Here is a 22,583-nt window from a genome sequence, read left to right as displayed (position 1 = left end):
CCATAAATCCCATTGTTAGTGTAAACAATTTGGTGTGACCCAAGACCGAGATATACAAAGACGCTCTTATCAGGCAGGATATTCCAAAGGCTTATAGGTTATCTCCCAGGAATCAGTCAAGGGCCAGTCCTTTGAAAGTTACAGGCTTTGGGTAGCACAGGTATGCTGAGTTAACCCTTTACGGTACAGTCAAAGATATTCTCTTGTTTTCATCTAAAAGTTGTATGGTTCTACCATTTGAATTTAAATTTATGATCCACCTCAGATTAATTTTTGGGTGTAGAATGAGGTAAAGGTTGAGGTTCATCTTTTTAAAGATAGATATCCAGCTGTTTAGCATCATTTGTTAAAAAGTCTTTCCTTTCTCCACTGAATTAAATAGGATCCTTGGTTGAAAATCAACTGGCCATATATGTGTGATCCATTTCTGCACTCTGTTTTTTCTCTAGTAACATACTGGCTTAATTATATAACTTTATACCAAGTCTTGATTTTAAGTGGGCTGAGTCCTCCAACTTTGTTCTTTTTTATTATTTTCGCTATTCTAGTTCCTTTGCATTTTCATATAAATTTTACAATCAACTTTCCAATTTCTATAAAAATTGTTGGGATTTTGATTGGAGTTACATTTAATATGTATAACAATTTAGAAAGAACTGATACTTAAACATTATTGAATTATCTAATCCATGAACACGGGCTATCTCATCCTTTAGTTAGTTGTCTTTAACTTCTTAGCAGTGTTTTATAGTTTTTTTAAATTAAGAAAAAATGTATTCCTCTGTTTTTTTACATCTAATCTGTTCCTTTCTATGCCTGCATTTTAAAATGTAACTGTTTCATTTTGCAGACTCAAATGTTTCTTTATATTTTATTGGTTTCTGTACCCCTACCTTCAAACCATAACAGTTAATTCTTGGTATATGTTTACTGCAGCTGCATTTTTTTAAATTATGAAGACATATAGTGATTCTCAAAGTGGGAAAAGAGAGGTGAAGAGGGCAAAAACTTCCCAACGTGTGAACATTTCAGGATTATATTCTCTTCCCTTCTCATGTATTTCTGGCCTAGGCCAGAAAATTCCTAATGCTCTAGAGATTCTGCTAGTGTGAACCATGGTTATTTATGGGAATGATTTCGTATCCCTCAGGTACAGGTAAGAAAATAAATTAGTTCAAAACTACCACTCTCAAAATAGAAATCGCAGAATCTCTTCCCACTACATTAAATGTTTTTATGGTAGAAAAAAGTATAGGTAGAACAATTTGAAAATATGATAGAAAGAAACATGTTTCCCTTCAGATTAAACTCTTAAGGAGTAAGTACTGACAAGCTAACCTTCATCATTTAGTTTTAATAAAGATCTTTAAGAATCTAGAGTTCCTTGAGATGAGGAGTGAGTTTACTTTCTAAAATAACAAACCTTACAGAATGGCAAGCAAATTAAAATTAGATATAGAAGTCTTTCATTGAAGTAAATTTGAAACATTCAACTTCAAAGTTAAAGAATTAAGAACTTTAGAAACATTCCTATTACAGAATTCAAAACTTTCAGCTTACAGATTTTTTGAGACCAGATCTTGCTCTGTTGCTCAGACTGGAGTGCACTGGTGTGATCACAGCTCACTACAGCCTCGACCTCCCAGGCTTAAGCAGTCCTCCCACCTTAGCCCCTCAAGTAGCTGGGACTACAGGTGTACACCACCATGGCTGGCTTTCCGCCCCCACCCCCCCCACCCCCCCGTAGAGACAGAGTCTCACTATATCGCCCAGGCTGGTCTTGAACTTCTGGGCTTAAGCAGTTATCCTTCGTTGGCCTTCCAAAGTACTGGGATTACAGGTGTGAGCCACCACACCTGGCCTCTAACTTACAGGATTTTTAAATAGAAGTATATCCTGATTATTGCCTTAGATGTTAGAATCATCTTGAAAGTATTATGTTGCAACTCTGATGCATGTTTTAAGTTTCCAAATAGATTGATATCTATAAGCATGGAATAAATACATATAAACCATAATCCACTCAGCAGATCAATAATGACAGAGTTAGGAGTATACAGGGGTGCAAAGAGAATATTGTTTCTTTCTCCAAACCAGAGATACATAGATATATGTTTAGTGGCATCAATTTACTTTTTCCAAGTATCCCACTACATTAAATGTTTTTATGGTAGAAAAAAGTATAGGTAGAACAATTTGAGAAAATGATAGAAAGAAAATAAGACTACGAAAGAAAGAAGGGAAGAGAATAGAAAAGAAAGTTCTTGGAAGGAAGATAAAGAGGAGGAAAGAAGGGCAGAAGGAATGGAATGGAAACCGAAGGTGAATCTAAGGACACAGGGCACATAGGCACTTTCATTTGGAGATGGGGTTTGACTGACATTTCTCAAGGTCCTATACTAGTATACAAGCCTGTTATTTGGTCCTTTTATCTGAGTGATGTGATAAATGTGACAATAGATGCCATTTGGCACTGCAGATCATAAACTCTTAGAGTTGGAAAGGGGCTTTCCTTTAATACTGTCTCTCAGGCATGCCAGGACTAGGACTAGGACTGGGCTGTGTATCTAAAGATTATTTTTCTGGGAGGCCGAGGCGGGCAGATCATGAGATCAGGAGATGGGGACCATCCTGGCTAACACGGTGAAACCCCGTTTCTACTAAAAAAATACAAAAAAATTAGCCTGGCGTGGGGCGGGCGCCTGTAGTCCCATCTACTCGGGAGGCTGAGGCAGGAGAATGGCTGAGCCCAGGTGGCGGAACTTGCGGTGAGCCGAGAGGCGCCCCTGCACTCCAGCCTGGGCGACAGAGCGAGACTGTCTCAAAAAAAAAAAAAAAAAAAATTATTTTTCAATCTCTACTTCTACAGTTCTAGGATTAGAGCCCTTACTTTTGTAAATGAAGCCTGTTTTATCACTAGATAAGAGTTCCTGTGTCATAGCTTTTGTAACTCACTTTTTTAACTTTTGTAACTCATCTCATTTCTAAGCCACACCAAAAATGGGCTGCTTTCCCTCATGGCATCCCTCACTGTATTGTATGTAAGACTTACTCCTCAGGTTTTGCAGTCATTCCTCTTCCAGCATAGTTTTCAGCTTCTCTACTGTTCCACTCCATTTATAAACACAACTCAGTTCTTTCAGAAATTAATTCATTACCAAAGCTGATTGCCAAAGTTATACAGTATCTTCTGCAGTGTGACGACTCATCTAGTATTAATGCAGTCCAAGGATCATAGTTTTCTTCAGTATCATCACTGTGAACTCATATTAGTCTTGTCAGCCAAACCAAACCCAATCAAAACATTAATGTTTGGGAGTTTTGAATTTTTAAAAAATTTAAACTCATGTTATCCATGCCTTCTTGTTCTGTCTGTAATGTGCAATTATAAAAAGTTTTAAAATAGTTGCATGAGCTTTTATTTATCTTTGTTAAATTTTAGGTTTAATCTTTCATGCTAGCCTGTTGAGATTATTTTAAATTGCAAATTTTTTAGTCTTTTTTTCTTTTTGCTCTTACTACTGTTTTTAATTTATACACAATAATTGTACACATTTTGGAGGTAGAGTGTTCGATATCATACATGGATACAATATGTGATGATCAAATCAGAATAATTAGCATATCTGTCACCTCAAACATTTATCATTTACTTTATGTTGAAAACATTTAAAAATTTGATTCTTTTATTTGATATATCGGGTGTCTCTTTAGCCTTTGGTCTGAAATTTGATAAGCACATATTTTCATTCTTCTATTCACAAATTGTAGAATTTTCAATCTAAAAAGAACCTAAAATACCATAAAATTCAGCTCCCTTATTTTAGGATAAGGAAACTTGGGTCCAGACGGGATAAATAACTTTCTCATGGTTACACAACTCATTAACAGAAAATTATGACCGTCCTAAAAGATGGATTGGTAGCAAGTCTGTGAACCAAGACTAAGACACATATCATCACCAGTAATACTTGGTGGGTGCTAGAATATTGAACAATATGCTTGGGGTACAATTGTCCCACTATATCTGAACATGCATTATTCTCCATTATTTCCACAGGTACTGACATATCTTAAAATCTAACAGACCTTTCACACTGTCAGATGAAGAAGTAAAGTTGCCTTGGAATGACTTTTTAGTGAACCATACTGTCTACTTGTAATAAAAGATATTCATTTCTAAGTAATTAGTAAAATTATTTATATACATCAGTTTATTTTCTAGTTTGTGCTTTCCATAGTCCTTTTGAAAAATCAAAACATTTTCCCACTTCCATTCCTCCAGTATTTCTGTTTTATTCAATAAATCAAAATAAGTAATATATTTAAACGCAAACAAACTCAGCCATCTGAAATTTTTAATTGTACCTAAATAACAAATGAGCCAACAAGGCTATTCAGAAAATGAGAGAAAACTTTCATCCTATTGTTAAAACCAAGCGTATGTGTAACTTTAAATGCTTTTATTGGAAGAGAGGGAGAATAAAGGATGAATAATTGAATGAATGAACGGAAGTATTCAACCTTGGAAAACACAAGGAAAAGAAATAACAAAAATATAAATTAGAAAATAGAGAAAAATAATTCGAAATAAATTGAAGTGATTCTTTCACAAAAGTTTAGCTAAGCATCTAATAAGATTTTATTGCAGAAAAAGTGAAATAAACAAATATTAGATATTATCAAATCTAAAAAATAAATATAGAGGAAGAAAGGAGATAAACTAGAATGTTGTAAATACTTAGATCCAGGAGGGAAAAGGTTGTGGAGAATTTTTATAGAGGTGATAATGTGATAATGGTTTTTTAAAAGCTTCAGAAAGTTTATAGAAATGTAATAAAAACAGGCCATGACTGGCAACTACGAAGGCATTGAAGGCCCTAGAAGCTCTTTCAGTAGAGTGCGGGTCAGAAAGCCAGGCTGCAAGACATCAAGTAGGCAATAAACGTCTGGGAAGAGATAGCTAAAATCACCTGTTTTCATTCACAGTGTAGCGTGGGATTTTTTCACCTGCTTGTGAGGAACCAAAAATAGAAATTAATGCAAAACTTACTTTTTAAATATGTTTTATTTGATTATTTTAAAGTTGGAATATCAGATACTGTGTTGGTCTTAAGAACGTTTTATGAAGTAATTTGTAGTTTTGTTTTTTTAACATTTATATCCTAGTATACTTGCAACTTTGTCCTATAGATGCCCATGCAGTATGATGGCATGAATTAACACAACACAGAAATTGAGATCAGTTGACTGTGTTCTCTGCTAACTTTGTATAGTAATGCTTCTCACTAGAAGAGAAACCAGTGTTTAAAAACTGAAGATAAGCTCAACAATGAATTCAGGTCAGAATAGGGTGCTGGTACAGGTATTTCGAGGAGATTCTTGGATCTTCAGAAAGTTCACCTATTGGTACTGACTGAACTTGTTAAATGAGATTGTGCCAAAAGTAAGTTCCTGGCATTATTTTAAAATAATCTCACCTAAACAGTACTATTTTTAATAACAATAGACAATAGTAATGAAAGACTTCAATTACACAAAATTGGTTACTCATTAGATTTGATATTCAATGTCTTGTTAACTCCAAATTCTTCTTGCTGTTTATTATTCAACACTATTAACACATTGCACTCCATCTTTAATCTAATTTAATCTAATCCCCACTGTCCATCAGATCTCTGACAACTACATTAATTTTCATTAATTTAGCACACATGACTTAGTCATACACATCACAGCCATTAATAATTGTTGGAAGTTGTTTAATATTTCACATGAAGAATTCTGCTGCTCATATTTCAGTTCTAAATTAGATAACTTTGGTATAAAAACTGTTATGCCTAGAAAAACAGACAAGCTCTGGACAGATTGCTTTCTCTGTATGACTTACAATTGCTTATATCCGGAAGACACATAATCACCTTCAATTGTTGTTTTGAAAAAAAAAACATTCTTCTAGAAGCTGTGGGTACTGAATGAGGGAGAACATTGTTAAAAACCAAACAAAACAAAAATGTTCAAAAAAAGAAAACAGTGCTCATCCCCTTTTAAGAGCTATTCACATGAAAAATTGCTCCACATAAACTTGATCTATATGTTTTTCATGGTTATTAGTAGTAATGAAGATGCATTAACCATATTCCCTTGATAATGCTCTGGCACTTTCTTAGTACTTTTATCAACATATAAATTTTACAACTGGCAATATGGGAATTCTGACTAGTACATTTTTGTGTATAAAAAAGGGTAACAACATTATAACTTCTTCATATCTGGGAATTATGAATCCTGACTTGCAAACAAGCAAAACTAAAATGCAGCAGAACTTCAGTACCGTGGTAGCTTTTCTTTATACTGTCACTCACAGGAAATGGGAATGTATGCAGGCTGCTGAGTGGAATATAATGCCAGAGGTGAATGCCTAGTGAATCTAGAATTCATGAGTTTTTTTCATTTCATTCATTCTTTTTTTTCAATAAACATACATTGAGTGCCTTCTCTGTTGCCAACCTATAGTAAATGTAAATTAAGAATGCTCTACTTCACTAGGAAGCATCTAAAAAATGAAAGTAAGTGGTGTATAATCACTTTATATCCTTATCTCCATTAGGAAACATTATTTTAAATAATTTTTGGAAGGACATTTAAATAGCTCAATTCCTTAAAGATGAAACTTGATGCCAAAGGAACCATTTGAATTTTTTTTCACACTTCATTGAGTTATAATGAATAGATCTTTCTTTTATAAAGCTGAATTTCATATTTTAAATTTGATTTGTCCTACCTCCAAAGTAATGTAAGTCTCTAATACCTAGCCCATAACATTAGCTAGTAACATTAGAGAAAACTTTATGGAAGGAAGAAGTCTAGTGTTCTTTCCTTTTTATTATAGAACTATGGATCTGTTCTGTTTCACAGCAACATCTAGTAGTGCAAGGATATAGCTGTCATATTAAAAGTAGAATTGCCATGTAAGTGCTGACAGCTAGATCTGGAAGAAAGAAATTATAATAAAAATCAAGTTAATTAAAATCAAATAAGTAGATCTGTTAAAGTTGATTTTCAATTTTCCATTTTTATGAAAAAAGCAAAATGTGAGCTATTTCATTTATATTAATGATTTGGGCAGTAAAAACACAAACTTCAATATTGTCATGGAGCTGGACTCCCCTTTACAACTAAAATCATCTATAATCATAACTGGTCTTCAAGATAATAGCCCTGAGATACTGCCGGATTCTGAGTCATTTGGGAATTGTTCATCTAACAAATGTTAACTTGGTGCTCTCTATTTGCCAGGCATAGTTATAATACAGGCGCTGGCCACGAGACAAAATTTGAGAGAGAGAGTAGTGGTTAAGGGAGTTGATAGCTGCTGAGAGCTAGAGTCAAATAAGAATAGACCTTTGGATCTGCAATGTGAAGTCATTGGTGACTTGAGGAATGGCTTTAGGGCAGTGGCACAGCTGGAGCTTAGTGGACCGAAGACTGAGGAAGCAGAAGCTTCCTTAATATACCTTGAAAAAATATGTTATAAGTAAAGAAAGAAATGGGATGGTAACTTGAAGGGAACAAGGGTTCAGTAGAGAATTTAGCATACGTATACATATACTCACCACGGTTGTATGCTAATGGAAATGATACAGTAAAGAAGGAGAAAATGATGATGCAGGAGAGGAGGATGCAGGAATAACACTCTGAAGGTCAGAGGAGATGGGATTCAAAGCACAAATGGAGAGTCTGATCTTCCACTGTGGCAGGTGAAAAGATGGACTATGGGTAGATGCTGCTACCATTTAACAAATATTATTGATAAAGTACCTATGATGTACCAGACAATGGCAATATAATAGTTAACAAAAGAGACAAAAATTCTTGCCCTCATGAAACTTGTATTTGAATGGGGATTGGAAGAGGTAAACAAATGATAACCAAATAAACACATGAAATATATAGTATGTCAGATGATGAAAAGTACTATCGAGGAAAATAAACCAGGTAAGTGGAGAAGGAGGATATGGAGCGCTGGGGCAGAGAATAAGGATAGATTGCAATTGCAGAGAACTGGGCACTTGACATAACTTTTAGGAATTACTTCATGACTATCAGACATTTATTTTCAAAATCATATTAAATTTGGCCTAGTACCCATGTGCCAGGGCTGGTGAGAAACCTACTCTTAGCTTCGTTTCATAGATGCCCCCTTCTGGGAGGACCCCAGGACTTGCCTAGCCTCTCCGTTATAGTCCAATCACAGGTTTTAAGCATATATTTATTTATGTGATTATTTGATTAATATATTCTTCTGTACTAGACTAGAAGCTCCAGGAAGGGAACAGTGTCTATTTTGGGCAATTATATTCTCATAACCCAGCAGTGTTGGCTCTATTTGTTGAATGAATGAATGAAAAGTAAATAAGACTGTTTTCCATAAGCTATGTTTTTAAGAATCTCATTATTTTATTATTCTGTAGTAACTTTAAATTTTCACTTCTCACTTTATATAGCTGGTCTAGTAAATGACTTTTTTCAAAGCAGACAAGGTGTGCTTTTATACCAATTAATTATGTGAAATAGAATCATCCTCTAAGTGTAAATAATGCCTCTCCATTTCTTTTTTTAACAGGGCCAATGCCAAAGGTGCTCCCCTGAATATAAATAAGGTGTCTAATAGCCTGATTAATTTTGGAAGAAAGTTGATTTCCCCAGCAATGGCTCCAGGCAGTGCAGGTGGCCCTGTACCTGGAGGCAACAGCAGTAGCTCCTCCTCCGTTGTGATTCCTACCAGGACCTCAGCGGAGGCCCCAAGGCATCACTTGCAACAGCAACAGCAGCAGCAGCAGCAGAGGCTGATGAAATCAGAAAGCATGCCTGTACAATTGAACAAAGGTAGGAAAAATTACTAGTAAATCCAAAGAAAACATTCACTATGTAGCCTGGGATTTCTTCACCTGCCTGTGAAGAACCAACCTCCTAGAATAGAAAGTAATGTAAAACTTACTTTTTTAATGTTATATTTGATTCTTTTAAAGTTGGAATGTTAGAGTTAGTCTTAAGAATATTTTATGAGGTAATTTTTTTTTAACATTTATATCCTAGTATACTTGCAACTTTGTCCTGTAGGTGCCCATGTAGTATGATGGCATGAATTAACACAACACAGAAACTGAGACCAGTTGACTGTGTTCTCTGCTAACTTTGTATAGTAATGCTTCTCACTAGAAGAGAATCCAAAATGAGAAGTTCCAGTGCCATGGGGCTTCACTAGTTACAGCATTCATTGGTGTGTTGCAGTTGTTTTGAGGAAGTGGGCCACTAGGCTTGCAGTCTCTCACCCAGCTGCTTCACTTCTAAGGAATACAAACTGGAATCTTAAGCAGTGGGGAGAAAGAAACTAAACAAAACTTCAAGCAGCCAAAATAAGTGTATGAGTCCATAAACTAAAAGTTAGAACCACAGAACATTAGAGCAGAGGAAACCTGGGAGATCATCCAATCCTTATCTCCCACTGGATGAGCGAGGGCACTGCTGTTGGTAGCACATTTTCTGCTGGGACTCAGGTAAGCTCATTTCTGTTTCAGGGCCTTTCCGGAGCTTCACCTCCCTCATGTTTTGTATTCATAAGAGAGCTCTTCAGGTTTTTACTCTGATCCTTTGCACTCTTATTTTTCACCTATTTTTAAAGAGTCATAACGTATTAGGTCCCCCTTTTCATAAGAAATTGGAAACAGCTACATTTATTCTTAGTAGTAGGACTCTGCTAACTGTACTCTAGAAGCAAGAAGTTGTAACTTGATGGCAAAAAATACTTAAAAAGCAATCCTAAGACCTCACAAGCAGTCTAGGACCACTTAGTGTTAGAGCAAACATCCTGACCCAAGTATCATTCTTGTCTTAAAGGGATCCCTCTGTTATATCAGTGCTCAATAATTAGTGTTGACAATAACATGAGTAATATTGTCAGTAAGATTTTAAAACTGTGTTCCATATACTCTGTTTAAGGAGATTACATTCAAAGTTAGTTTCTAATTTTACATAATGCCATTTAAATTGGTAAACTTATGTTAAATGGACTTTCTTCCCCAATGATATAAATGTTGAGTATTATTCAATGAGTGTGCAGACTCATGCACACACACGTGTGTGTCTGTATTCCTCTATTGGTTACATCATGTTATCCTTCTATTCAGTTTTTATTTGCCTATGTAAAATGCTAGATTTTATATAATTAGTATTTAAATTTTTATGAGAATTTTCAATTTACGATGCATAAGAATATCTCGGACGTGGTGGTTCACACAAGTAATCCCAGCACTTTGGGAGGCCGAAGTAGATCACAAGGTCAAGAGATAGAAACCATCCTTACCAACATGGTAAAACTCCATGTCTACTAAAAATACAAAAATTAGCTGGGCATGGTGGCGCACACCTGTAGTGCCAGCTACTCAGGAGGCTCAGGCAGGAGAATCGTTTGAACCTGAGAGGCGGAAGTTGCAGTGAGCCAAGATTGCGCCGCTGCCCTCCAGCCTGGCAACAGAGCCAGACTGTGTCTCAAAAAAAAAAAAGAATATCTCATTGAAAATTACATTATTTTCTTTTTAACGTAGAGCTGTCACACATGATTTTTTTTAAAAAAGAGACCAAATCATTAGCATGTTGTAAATGTATTTTAATGCCAGGAGATATGCCCATTTCCAGAATGGAAATGAATGTTATTTTACATATTTCTTAATTGTACTGTTTTATTGTTCTAAACAAATACGATTTCAATATTGCTTTGATAACAAGCCATAGTCAGTTGTAATTCTAACTGATGGCAGGCAAATGAGTCAGAGAATCTCTTAATGTTGTAGCTTAAATTTTCTAAGGAACTAAGCCAAATGACTAGAAATATAAAGTTGTGTCTCCAAGGAAATGTCAAGTATTAATATCACAGTAAGTGAGAAAGGAAGTGCATGGAGATGGAACAATTGATGAAAACCAAGTCCCCAGTTATAAGGAGACAACAGAGCACTTAAGCAAAGTATTTGGAACATGATTATCACTAGGGCATTTTAACTGATCCCTGTGCTGAAAGGAAGTAGCCTTGTTTGGCAGCCCTTCTATATTTGTACTTGTGGTTTGTTCTTCTCATGTCAGTCTACCAAAAACAAAAACTTGTTTACCTTCAGATTAATTACAAATGTTCCTGCTAATGCCTCTTCCTGCACAAAGGTTTGGATAAAACAAAAGGCAAAGAGAACAGTTTATAGAAGTAGAAGATAGTGTAGTTTGCTGCTCTTCTCTATTCATCCATTGATGAGCCCTAAGCAACACCCTGAAGCTCCCTGACCCTCTTGTTTCCTCACCCTGAAATAAGAGATCTGGGCTAATCCCTGGAGAGTCTCCCACCTCTAAAAATCTATGGTTGTTTTGGTAGAGCATGTATTGATGAACTCTACAGTGAAGAATACTTCTCCAACATTGGTTCTTTATGCTGGTACTTCCCTCATGTATCCTGCTGTGCTGTCACACTGACAAAGCTGCAAGCATATCACCTGGTCCCATAGATCAGTGAACACAATATTTAGCCTCTCAGGAGGCTTGTGTTGTGAAGTGATTTCTATCTCAGAACAGAGTCATCTACTTAATGCCTTTGAGGAAAGATAATGTAATAGTCTTTTTAGTGTACTCTGCTGGAAAATTTGAAAGTTATGTTGAAAAATGGTTGTTTATAAAGATGAAACTTTATGGTTTTCATCATCAGTTAACTTTCAATTACTTGTGCTTATATGCTTTTATAGGGGGACAGTTGTGTTTGTAATCCAAACTCACATGTGTTGCTTGAAGTACATTGTGTAGTTTATCTATGTGTTGGGGTAGGATAGTGAAGGAGCAGCTCAGATGTTCCCTATAATTTTTTTGGTGATATTTAATGTTAAAATGAGTGGTCAGTCTCTAAATATACATTAATAAGTGATCTAGAAGCAGCAGAGTAAAACAGGTAGCAGGCACAGAATTGAAAATCTCCTTCAAATATACAGAAAGTAGACACACCATTTATCAGTGAATTTAGAGTTCACATATTATGAAAATCTGGGGCCCATTTCCACTAAAAGCTATTTATCACTTGTTTGTGGTATGTTCCTATTTATAGATTTTATTTCAATTATAGGAGACTAAATGTGTGTACTGTTAATTGATGATGATGGTATAATTACAACTTAGCAGTTTCCAGATTAGCTGGCCATACTGTAAGTCATAGTGGTCAGAACACTGGGGATATGTCATTTAACTCAAAAGTTGATTTTTTTTTTTTTACTACTGTATATATTATATAAAAGCTCAAGGAGAAACAAGTCAATTAATCATAAATGATCATACATAGAAAATATGATGCTTTTTTAAAATGCTTTTTTCTTTAGCTTGTCTGAAAATAGCATAGGCCTTCAGATGGTGATATATCCAGAGAATGATTCTGTTAACAGTGACTATGCTTAGTGTTGAACTTTGTCATCCAGGAAGGAAATCAAAGAACCAAAAAGTCTTCCTTCCAAATGTTAGTGCACCTCAGGTTCTTCATGAGATTTCCTGTTATGCTCCTTTTCCTTTCTTATGTTCTTAAAATGCACTTGGTTTTTTTTTTTTTTCCTGTTTCCTTTGTCTATATTTTAAATTGCTTTTTGAATTTGAGCATGTCATTATTTTAAGCACTTACTATAAGTCCAATTTGTAAATGAAATCTTGCCTATAATAAGTATATCAAGTTAAGGGTATGCAGTTCACAGATTTATTTTTACATGTTGACATTTATAAGTACATGTGGTAACTTAAGAAATCTTTTCATTACTTAATATGAAATTAGAACTTATTTAGGTCTTTATCTTATCACTGAAGAAGCTGGTTTCAAGTTTAGTTAAAAATAAATTTTGTCTGATATAGGAGGAAATCAATTTCAAAAGAATGCCTATTTTTAAACAAATGACATATAACAATTTTGGATGAAAGAGAAAATACAAAATCACACTAATATTTGTAGCATCATGAAATATGCTCAGCAAAATCTTTTGACTGCTGAAGTTTCCTATACTCTAGTTGAAACTTGTTTGTGTTTTTTTTAAGAAAAACAAACACAAAACATTTCTAGGAAACATGCTTTCAAAAATTATTTTCTTTAAAAATACTTTATATTAATTTTTCTAAGCTTGTGCATTATTTTGGTTTGTACTGTATTTTTAGTAATTTGATTAAAGTATTAGAACATTCAGTAGAAAAGTGAAGTTGATTATTTCCTTTTTATGAAATCTAATTATTTTTTCTTATGAAATCCAGGCGATGTAGTTACAGGAAGCGATGCTCAGGTTTCTGTTCCTGTCCAGACTCTAACTGACCTCCAAGGTACAGTTACCATAACAACATAGCGTTTCTTTTTCTTTGCCTACAGTATTATCATTGCCTACGCCAAAACTCCATTTTTCTTTTTGCCTACCCTCCATTCATACTGTTTTTAATTCACTACCATTGTTCAGCCACTGAGTGGCACTATTGTTTAGAACAAAAGTTCCCTCTCATGTCATACCTTGGTGATGCCGAATATGGCTGTGATGTGGGTTTTCTGTTAGGTGTGCACAAGCCTCTTTGCAAAATAAGATTCACCCTATATTTTGTGGTTATTATAACATACTATACTTTATGTGCCAGCTAACACTGAGGTGTTCTTTTTGTTATACTGGTGATCTGTGACAATATTTGACCAATTAGTTCTGAAATTAGAACACCTTATGTGCTATAATTAGCCAGAAATACTTATATTTTACCTGAAATAATTACAACCTGATTTTGAAATGCTTTTAAGTATTGCCTTTGAATTATGAATTCTATTAACACAAAGTACAGTTTAGCAAATCTTCATATATGGTAACTGGCAATGGTTTTTAAAAAAGAATGTTTAAATATCATATCCATTTGTTCAAAATATAGAAAAAAATGTAGTTTTTAAATACAAAAAGTGATCATCTACCTCCTATGCAATTTTAAAGCATCTAAATATTTAAAGTGGCTGCATTAATCTTTTATTATGCAGTCTTTTAGATGAAATATGCCATAGAGAGGATTTCCGTGTTAAATGGAAGCCTGGAGTAACTTTAAGAATCTTCTACTCAAATTCAGACTAAAATGATAGCAGTATTAATTAAAATCCGTATCATGTTTTTCTTAATTTAAAATATCCATATAGTCATGCTAGTAGTATTAAAATACTGTTTTAATAATGATATGTCCTCATATTATCCATTTTTGGCGGGGAGAACAGAAAAGAATGGGTTGTGATTAAGAGTTTGATGTATTGGGTTAACTTAAAAAACAAAAACCCACCATGTTGTGGCAATAGAGAAGTAAGCTTTCACTTCTATATATAGTTCTGTGTCTCACAGGCGTAGTTTCTGGAGGTATTCTGGTAATTGAATCAGATGAACTTCAAGGGCTTTTCTAACTCAGGGATTCCATGAAGAGCTGTTCATTCTTGCTGTCTGTTGAATGATCTACATAATAAAGGAGTATGATAGCATGGACAAGAGGAAAGGCAGATAATGTCTACATGATTTCTCTTTAGCTTTGCACTTAGATGAATGTGATCGTCTGATATGGAGAGAATTTACAAGACTTAAATTTATTTTCTAAAATTAAATTCTGAGCCCCACAGGCAACTTTTTAACACGTGTTTTGTTGTCCCAATGTTAATTGCTACAGAGTAGATCTTCGGCTTCTCTGCAAGACATGGGATATGAAGCCCAACTTATATCTGTGGGAAGAAAAGCTGAGGGCTGGCTTGCTTATTTTGACTTCTGCTTCTATGCTATTGATAAATCCAGTTTTTTTCCTACAAACCAGAGCCACAGCACTAATGTAACTGTTTAACTAGAACTTCAAAGAGGGAGGTTATATTGTTTTGTTCATATACCTTGTGTTATATAAGTAGAATTATCTCATTCATTTATTCAACAAGTATTTATGGAGTGCCTGCTGCTGTGTCAAACTCTGTTTTCATTGGTCCCTTGGCTTTCCCTACAGCTTTACCTCGTCATTTGGGCATTACCTTTGCTTTAGATGACCCAGTTAAGACTACATAGTCGGGAACCAGCTCTTTTACTAGATACCCTATTCAGAATCGCCTCTGCCTCCCATACCATAGCAGAGATTGTATCAGTCTGATAAGGAAAGTTCCAGCAACTTTAATAGATGTGAATCGCAAATAAATAGTTTTTAGTCTGTGGTAATGATTTTGACAATGATAGACAATGAGAATACACCTACCTAATTTGGGGAAGTCACTTTTCGTCTTCCTCGATGTATTCCCTGAAAAGCACCAAGAAGCAAAGGGAAGTAGAAGTAAACCAAAATAGTGGTAGCAGCAAAAAAATATTCTATCTATGCTTAATATAATCAGTGTCAAGGAATTAAACTAGTTAGACTTTCCCAAGTGTCTTTTTTCAAAGCAGTGAAGTAAATTTCAAGAAATAAAGTAAATATCAATACTTTTGATGATTCCTTGATTATAGGTAGTCTTTTTAATGAAATTTTATGTCTGTATCTTTGACTTTTAACACAGCAGTTACATGGGCTTTTTATTTTTAAGAAAAAGCCTGAATATAAAATGAGAATCTATAATTTAGATCAATAAGTAATTTTTAAAGAATTATTCAAAAATTTCATTTTATATCTTGCAGTGTAGGTTGCAATCACACACCCAAAAAAAAGCTACAGCAAACTTTGTTTATCAAAGACTTAACTCAGTGAGGTTCTTCAAAATTAGTTTTAGAAATTGCATACTTACCCCAGTTACAAATTTATACACACACACACACACACACACACACACACACACACGACACATGTTATTTTTAAAGAGAATCTCGAATTTGTAACAACAGAAGTACAGTCAGCCCTCTGTATCCATGAGTTTCACATCTCTGGATTCAGCCAACTACAGGTCAAAAATATTCAGAAAAAAAATGAGTCTCCACTGAACATGTCCAGACATTTTTCTTATAATTCCCTAGACAATATGGTATAACCACCATTTACATAGCATTTACATTGTATTAGGTATTATAAATAATTCAGAGATGACTTAAAGTATAAGGGAGGATATGCGTACATTATATGAAAATAGTACTGCCATTTTATATAAGAGACTATGGCATCCTTGGGTTTTGGTATCCACAGCAGTCCTGAAACCAATCTCCCATGGATACTGAGGGATGACTAGATTTAGGTATTAACATATAATGTACCTTTAGGAAAGAAATACAGATTTTTAAAATAATTTCCATAGGCATCTTTAAAAATATATTTGTATGTATACATTTGTGTTATGGATGTAAATATGCACATACATACACACAGATATCTATAACATCAAATTGTCTTAAATATAAAAAGGTTAAAAAAGAAAGTTCCTGTCCAGGTAACCACTGTTGATATTCTTAAGGTAAAACTAAAATATATGACATTAGATGATTCCAATTAATTAAAGGTACTACATGAAAAATGGGGTGGGGGGAATCTCCATTTTCTCCTCCCACCTTTCTGCCAGCCCATTCCCCAAGGGTAACCATTGTTAAGTTTCTTATGATTTCTACCAGGAGAAAAAAATACATATTAAATTGAGGCATAATATGGGAGTCACATTAATGTGGTAAGAGCTCACTTGTTTGGAGGTGACTTTCTCTCTGGCCCATCAAGAAGAAAGCACTGACAAAAATGTCCCAGTGTAAATGAAAAGCAGCAAGTTGGTAGAACAAGGAGAGGGGTATCAAGTCATCCGGGGTAGAACACACTAATGACAAGAAAAAGAGACAGCTTCCACTCACAAGAGTGAGGGAAGAGACCAAAAAACCAAAAAATGGTCCTTATAGGTGGCACTATATTGATTGGCTGCTCTGGTTATTGTTGAGACATGATAGACCTGAAGCACAACAAGTATTTCCATTATGTTCAGTATAATCACTTTAAGGCAGAGAAATAGATGTAAAATGAATTTTGGGAAGTGTCGGTTAGCTAGAAAATGCATTTTTTGTGGAACATCTATTCCAGAAGACATTGAATAAATGAGTTGTTTTTGGACTGAAAACAAGATCAGAATTTGCCCTTTACTTTCAAAAGGCCTCATTCCATTTTGCTTTAATCTAATTTTAGGTCCAATTTACATCATCCCACATGGCACAACCCTTATGAGAGGGGGAAGGTGGTACAGTTTTGTCTAGCATGGGCTCTGGAGTCAAGCCCGAGTTTGAATTCAGGCTCCATCACTGCCTTGCTGGATGACCTGGGGAAGTTACTTAACCTCTTACTTGTAAAGAGAGAATAAGAGCAGCTGCTTCAAGATTTGTTGCTGGACATCATCACAGCACCTGTTGCATAGTGAGGGCTCTAGGGTGCTACCTGCTCAGGTAGTGGTGATGATAGCACCATTATGTGCTTTCCTCAAATACCTCTGTGACTCTCAGAATCAAATAATTAAGGAGCTCATTCCACACATCTATCTTTTCTTAATTATTATTTCTGATATTCTAAAGACACATGTTTGCATGCAGGTACCCAGTCCAACAGTGTTTGACTTTTGTGGTCAGGCTAGAGAATGTCTATTCCAGTCAAGTACATCCTGTGTCTATTCACTCTTGTGACAGCAAGATGCATGTCTTTAATTAGTAGACATTAGCCTTTTTGCTGTCTATCACTCAGGTCTGCAAGGAAACAAACTGTTACTACATAGGGACCAGATGCCTCATTGTCTTGGTCACTATATAAAGTTAAGGTTATCCCCGTTCTGTGGCCACAGAACAGGGGTTTTCAGGCTTTTCCCTTTCTGCTCATCTAGGCTATACCTTCCCAGCAAGGCCCCCCGTAGACGACCTAGCCTCCTGAACATTTTGCCTTTGGGTGTCCAGTGTCCACCTTCCTCAGCTGACCTCAGGTGTACTGGGGTTCTACCTGTCTGTTTAGTAACATACCCACCCCCTTTTCTTATTTTGCATCAAATTTAGTAAGAGAAAATCCATGAAAATATTATTCATGGGACATAGTAAGAACTCAATAAGCATTATTTTTCCTTCCTCTTTCCTTCTCTCCCAGCCATTTTGCAGTCAGGAATCTCCACTGATGCCTATGAAGCTCATTCAGTCATTTTAGGCTCTCGACAAGTTACCTCCATTGACATAGAGCACACAGGGCACACTACTTTTATTGAGTGTTTCAGAGAGAGAAAGAGAATGAATGGAGGAAATAAGATAGCTATACACAGCTATGTCTCATCCAAACAGTAACTTTGTGCAACTAACAAAAAAAAAGATAACTTCTTCTTTGCAGATAGATGTAGCTCACACAAGGGCACATGACTTAATAAGCAGACTGTGGCCTGGATTTCAGTTGCTCTGCCAGGCAGTCTTATGTGACACATATGTGATGGCTCTGTACCTAGTGCCAGTTAGTTGAAATCTGTGGGAAATCATTGAGAAGTGCAGCCAGTGTCCTACCAGGAGAGGTTTCAACAGGAGAATAATCCTATCCAGAGAGAACCTATGAATCCACAATCCAGAGTATTGCATATTAAACTATGTGCTCTAGATTTGGAAACCATCTCTATGCCTTCCACTAGACATGGTTTATGTCTACGGAGAGCATATGCTAGAGACCACACTAAACCCTTTACATTATCATTTAGGACACACAGCCACTGGTAGATGAGAACTGTGGCCAGTAGAGGGTCCGTGACTTGTTCAAGGCCGTACAACTAGATAGCAACCGAGTTCAGACTCAATCCTAGCTGTGTTGACCCACCAGATATTGGCGTGGGAAATTCTACCCTGTAAACATCTCTCAAATCTACCACCACAGCCTCATTTTAAGCCCAAAATCTCTTGCCTGAACCAATGCAACAGATGGTTCACTCAACTAAGCCCTTATAATCCTCACTCAATTTTCTGGCCTAAAATCTGTAGTAACTGCCATCAACCACCAATGAAATAAAGGCCAGACCCCTTAACATGAGAATAAGGAGCTCTTGATCTGTCAGATCCTTGATCTGGCCTCATCTTCCCTCTATCCTCCACTCCCCAGGACTGGATGACCAAGAGGGAAACTAAGCTCATGTTTAGTGTACCAGCAACTTGGTTTTTTCTTAAAAAATAAAACAACAACTTTTAGTTTCAGTGGTACATGTGCAGGCTTGTTACATAGGTAAACATGTGACACGGGGGTTTGCTATACAGATTATTTCATCACCCAGGTACTACGCCTAGTACCCTATAGTTATGTTTTTTATCTTCTCCCTCCTCCCACCCTCCACATTCAAGTAAGCCCCAGTGTCTGTTGTTCTCCTCTTTGTGTCCACGTGTTCTCATGATTAGCTCCCACTTATAAGTGAGAACATGTGGTATTTGGTTTTCTGTTCCCGTGTTAGTTTGCTAAAGATAATGGCCTCCAGCTCCATCTATGTTCCTACAAAGAACGTGATGTTGTTTTTTATGATTGTATAGAATTCCATGCTGTATAATGGAGTACCTTCAACTTTAGAAAAAAATTGATATTTGATCCTCCCCCAGAAAACCTTGAAATAATCATCACATTTTTTAGAAAGCACTCTGTTCTTTTTACTTTGATATTGATATCATTTTCAGTTACATATTGATGGCAGGGAGCACCAAAGGTTTTAATCAGGCCCTGATTAAGCTAGATGTTCCTAGTACAACTCCTTTGAAAATACTGTGGTCTCCACTAGAAAGGACCCTCCCTGAGCCACCACTACCATTTCCTCTTTGAGTTTTAAGATCTAGTTCACACTCTTAATTGTCTGAGACAAGATTGGACACTCCCCCTTTTGTGCACAACCAGTGCTGTTGTTTGTACTTCCGTGTTCGCTTTTGCTGCCTAGGGTTGTAGGTTAGTGTGTATACAAGTCTGTTTTCCTTGTATGGCTATTTTGGGAGTTTCTTAAGAGCTTCTGTTACGTTCATCCTTCCCTCCCCAGTGCTAGACAGAGCTTTCTTTAGGCATTTCTTGAGATCCCTCTGCATAGGGCTCGTTCCCTGATGTTTGGTCATGAGTGAAGGACTACATACATGCATTAATACATGCACACCCTAGGTGGCTTAAGAATGAGCCTATATTTAATGTATTTAAGAACATCTTACAATGTAAAATAATTTTAAATAAATGTCATGGATCAGAAATCCTGAGAACCAAACTGTAAGACAGATTCATAGTTAAGACATTTATTGGGCAGCATCCTCGAGATCAGTACTTGGGGAGTGAAAGAAGCAACATTGGCAGGGGGAGAGCTAAACTGCTTTGCAGTTGCTGCTGGAACCCTCTGGGGCTGGGGTAGTCCTCTAGAGTTGTCCACCTTGAGGCAAGGGGGCCGGCTTTTATTTGTCAACCAAACCAGTCACTGGATTGGAGTTAATTCCCAGGGAAGGGGCATGATCTTGGGCAAGGAAACTCTCTTCAGCTGCGGGCAGTTTCCAGAGAAGAACTCAGGAGAGCCATCAACAGCCAGCATTTCCAGCAGCTGGGGGACATAAGTGCCTTGGACCTGAAGAGGGAATTGGGCAGGGCCCCACAGCAGCATATTATAGAATGTGCCTCTAAGAATAGGCTTTAAATTTTAGTGCAACAAAAATATTAAGTGCTGTTCCTCTCTTTGTCAAAAACAAAAAAAAAAGGTATGTAGAGAGCTTTGGAACCGCTGTGTAGCTTACGGGTTACAAGCTTACTGAGAGTACTGACCCCTCAGCTCAGGAGCTGTCCAGGGGAAGCCTGGATGAGCCCTCATCCATCTACCCCAGTGTGCCATACAAATGTGATCAGATTCTGTGCATACTAGATATGAAAAAGGCAGAGAAGGTCTGATAGTGCATCCTTTTATCTTGAGGCAAGACTGCTCCAGGTACCTGGGCTTTTCGTATGTATCTCCAGGGGAAGTACAGTTGTCCCTCAGTATCTGTGGGGGGTTGGTTCCAGGACCCCTGTGGATACCAAAATCCACATATAGTCAAGTCTCTTTTATAAAATGGTATAGTGTTTTCATATAACCTATGCACATTTTCTTCTATCCTTCATCTCTAGATTACTTATAATAGCGAATACAGTGTAAATGCTATGTTGTACTGAGTTTGCTGCTGCTGTTGTTGAGACAGGGTCCCACTCTGTTGCCCAGACTGGAGTGCAGTGGTGCAATCATGGCTCACTGCAGCCTCTACCTCCTGGGCTCAAGTGATTGTCCCTCTTCAGCTTCCTGAGTAGGTGGGACCACAGGTGTGTGCCATCACACCTGGCTGATTTTTCATTTTTATTGTAGAAATGAGTGGACTACAGGCACGTACCACCACTCTGTCTCACAGTTTGGTTCTCACTATGTTGCCCAGGTTGGTCTCAAACTCCTGGGCTCAGGCAGTCCTCCTGCCTCGGCCTCCCAGAGTGCTGGAATTACAGGTGGGAGGCACTTCACCCAGCCTGTTATACTGTATTTTTATTTGTACTATTTGTGTTCTGTGGTTTGGTTGGTTGGTTTTTTGTTTTTCTTTTTTTTTGTTTTGAGACTGAGTCTCGCTCTGTCACCCAGACTGGAGTGCAGTGTTGCGCTCCTGGCTCACTGCAACCTCCCCACCTCCTAGATTCAAGTGATTCTCGTGCCTCAGCCTGCTAATTTTTTTTTTTTTTTTTTTTTTTTTTTTTTTTTTTTTTTTTTTTTTTTTTTTTTGAGATGGAGTTTCATTCTGTTGCTCAGGCTGGAGTGCAGTGAGGCGATCTTGGCTCACTGCAAGCTCCTCCTCCCGGGTTCACGCCATTCTCCTTCCTCAGCCTCCCGAGAAGCTAGGACTACAGGCGCCCGTCACCATGCCTGGCTAATTTTTTGTATTTTTGGTAGATATGGGGTTTCACCATGTTATCCAGGATGGTCTCAATCTCCTGACCTCGTGATCCACCTGCCTCGGCCTCCCAAACTGCTGGGATTACAGGTGTGAGCCACTGCAACCAACCTGTATTTTTAATAGAGATGGGGTTTCACCATGTTGGCCAGGCTGGTCTCTAACTCCTGACCTCAAATGATCTGCCTGCCTCGTCCTCCCAAAGTGCTGGGATTACAGGTGTGAGCCACCACGTCTGGCCTGTTATTTTTTATGTTTTATTTTATTTTTTTATATTTTTGGTCCGTTGGTTAAATCTCCAAGTGTAGAACCTGCAGGCATGGACAGTAGACTGTGCTCTCCATCATCGTTGGGAACATGTTCTGGTGACTCCATTTTCTTAAGGGTCTGATGCTTATGTTCCCAGAGGGCACAAAAATATATTAGTAAGCTAATTTTTATACTTGAGGAGAAACATATGTTTTTAATGTGAGATGTAGACCAGGTTCCTTATTAATACTAGCACCAATTTGAAATTTTATAGTTCACAGGTAAGTTTTGATAAGAGCTGATCTTAGTATTACCACTAAAGTTTACTAAGCAGGATAATAGCTACAAAAGAAACCTCTAGGTGTTGTTGCCCCTCAAGGGAACAAGTGCTTTCAAATTCTTTCTGGATGTTTAATTATTCTCATACCA

The 22,583-nt window shown here is 36.7% G+C and overlaps 1 protein-coding gene across 12 annotated transcripts in view; it reads left to right on the top strand.

Moving 5' to 3' along the window:
* The window catches only part of TBC1D5 (TBC1 domain family member 5), a 567,416-nt gene that overhangs the window by 472,427 nt on the left and 72,406 nt on the right, over nucleotides 1-22,583 (top strand). For 11 of the 12 annotated variants that reach the window (XM_073023627.1, XM_073023630.1, XM_073023626.1 and 8 more), the window contains 2 exons: nucleotides 8,627-8,889; nucleotides 13,312-13,377. In XM_073023627.1, coding sequence (XP_072879728.1) covers nucleotides 8,627-8,889; nucleotides 13,312-13,377 — 329 coding nt within the window. The remainder of the gene's footprint in view (nucleotides 1-8,626; nucleotides 8,890-13,311; nucleotides 13,378-22,583) is intronic. The other variant, XM_038002312.2, reaches the window with a different exon arrangement.

The sequence above is a fragment of the Chlorocebus sabaeus genome, chromosome 15 (genome assembly GCF_047675955.1).
Source record: "Chlorocebus sabaeus isolate Y175 chromosome 15, mChlSab1.0.hap1, whole genome shotgun sequence".
NCBI lineage: Eukaryota > Metazoa > Chordata > Mammalia > Primates > Cercopithecidae > Chlorocebus > Chlorocebus sabaeus.
The sequence above is the reverse complement of the archived record's forward strand: the minus strand, read 5'-3'. Positions and strand labels throughout refer to the sequence as shown.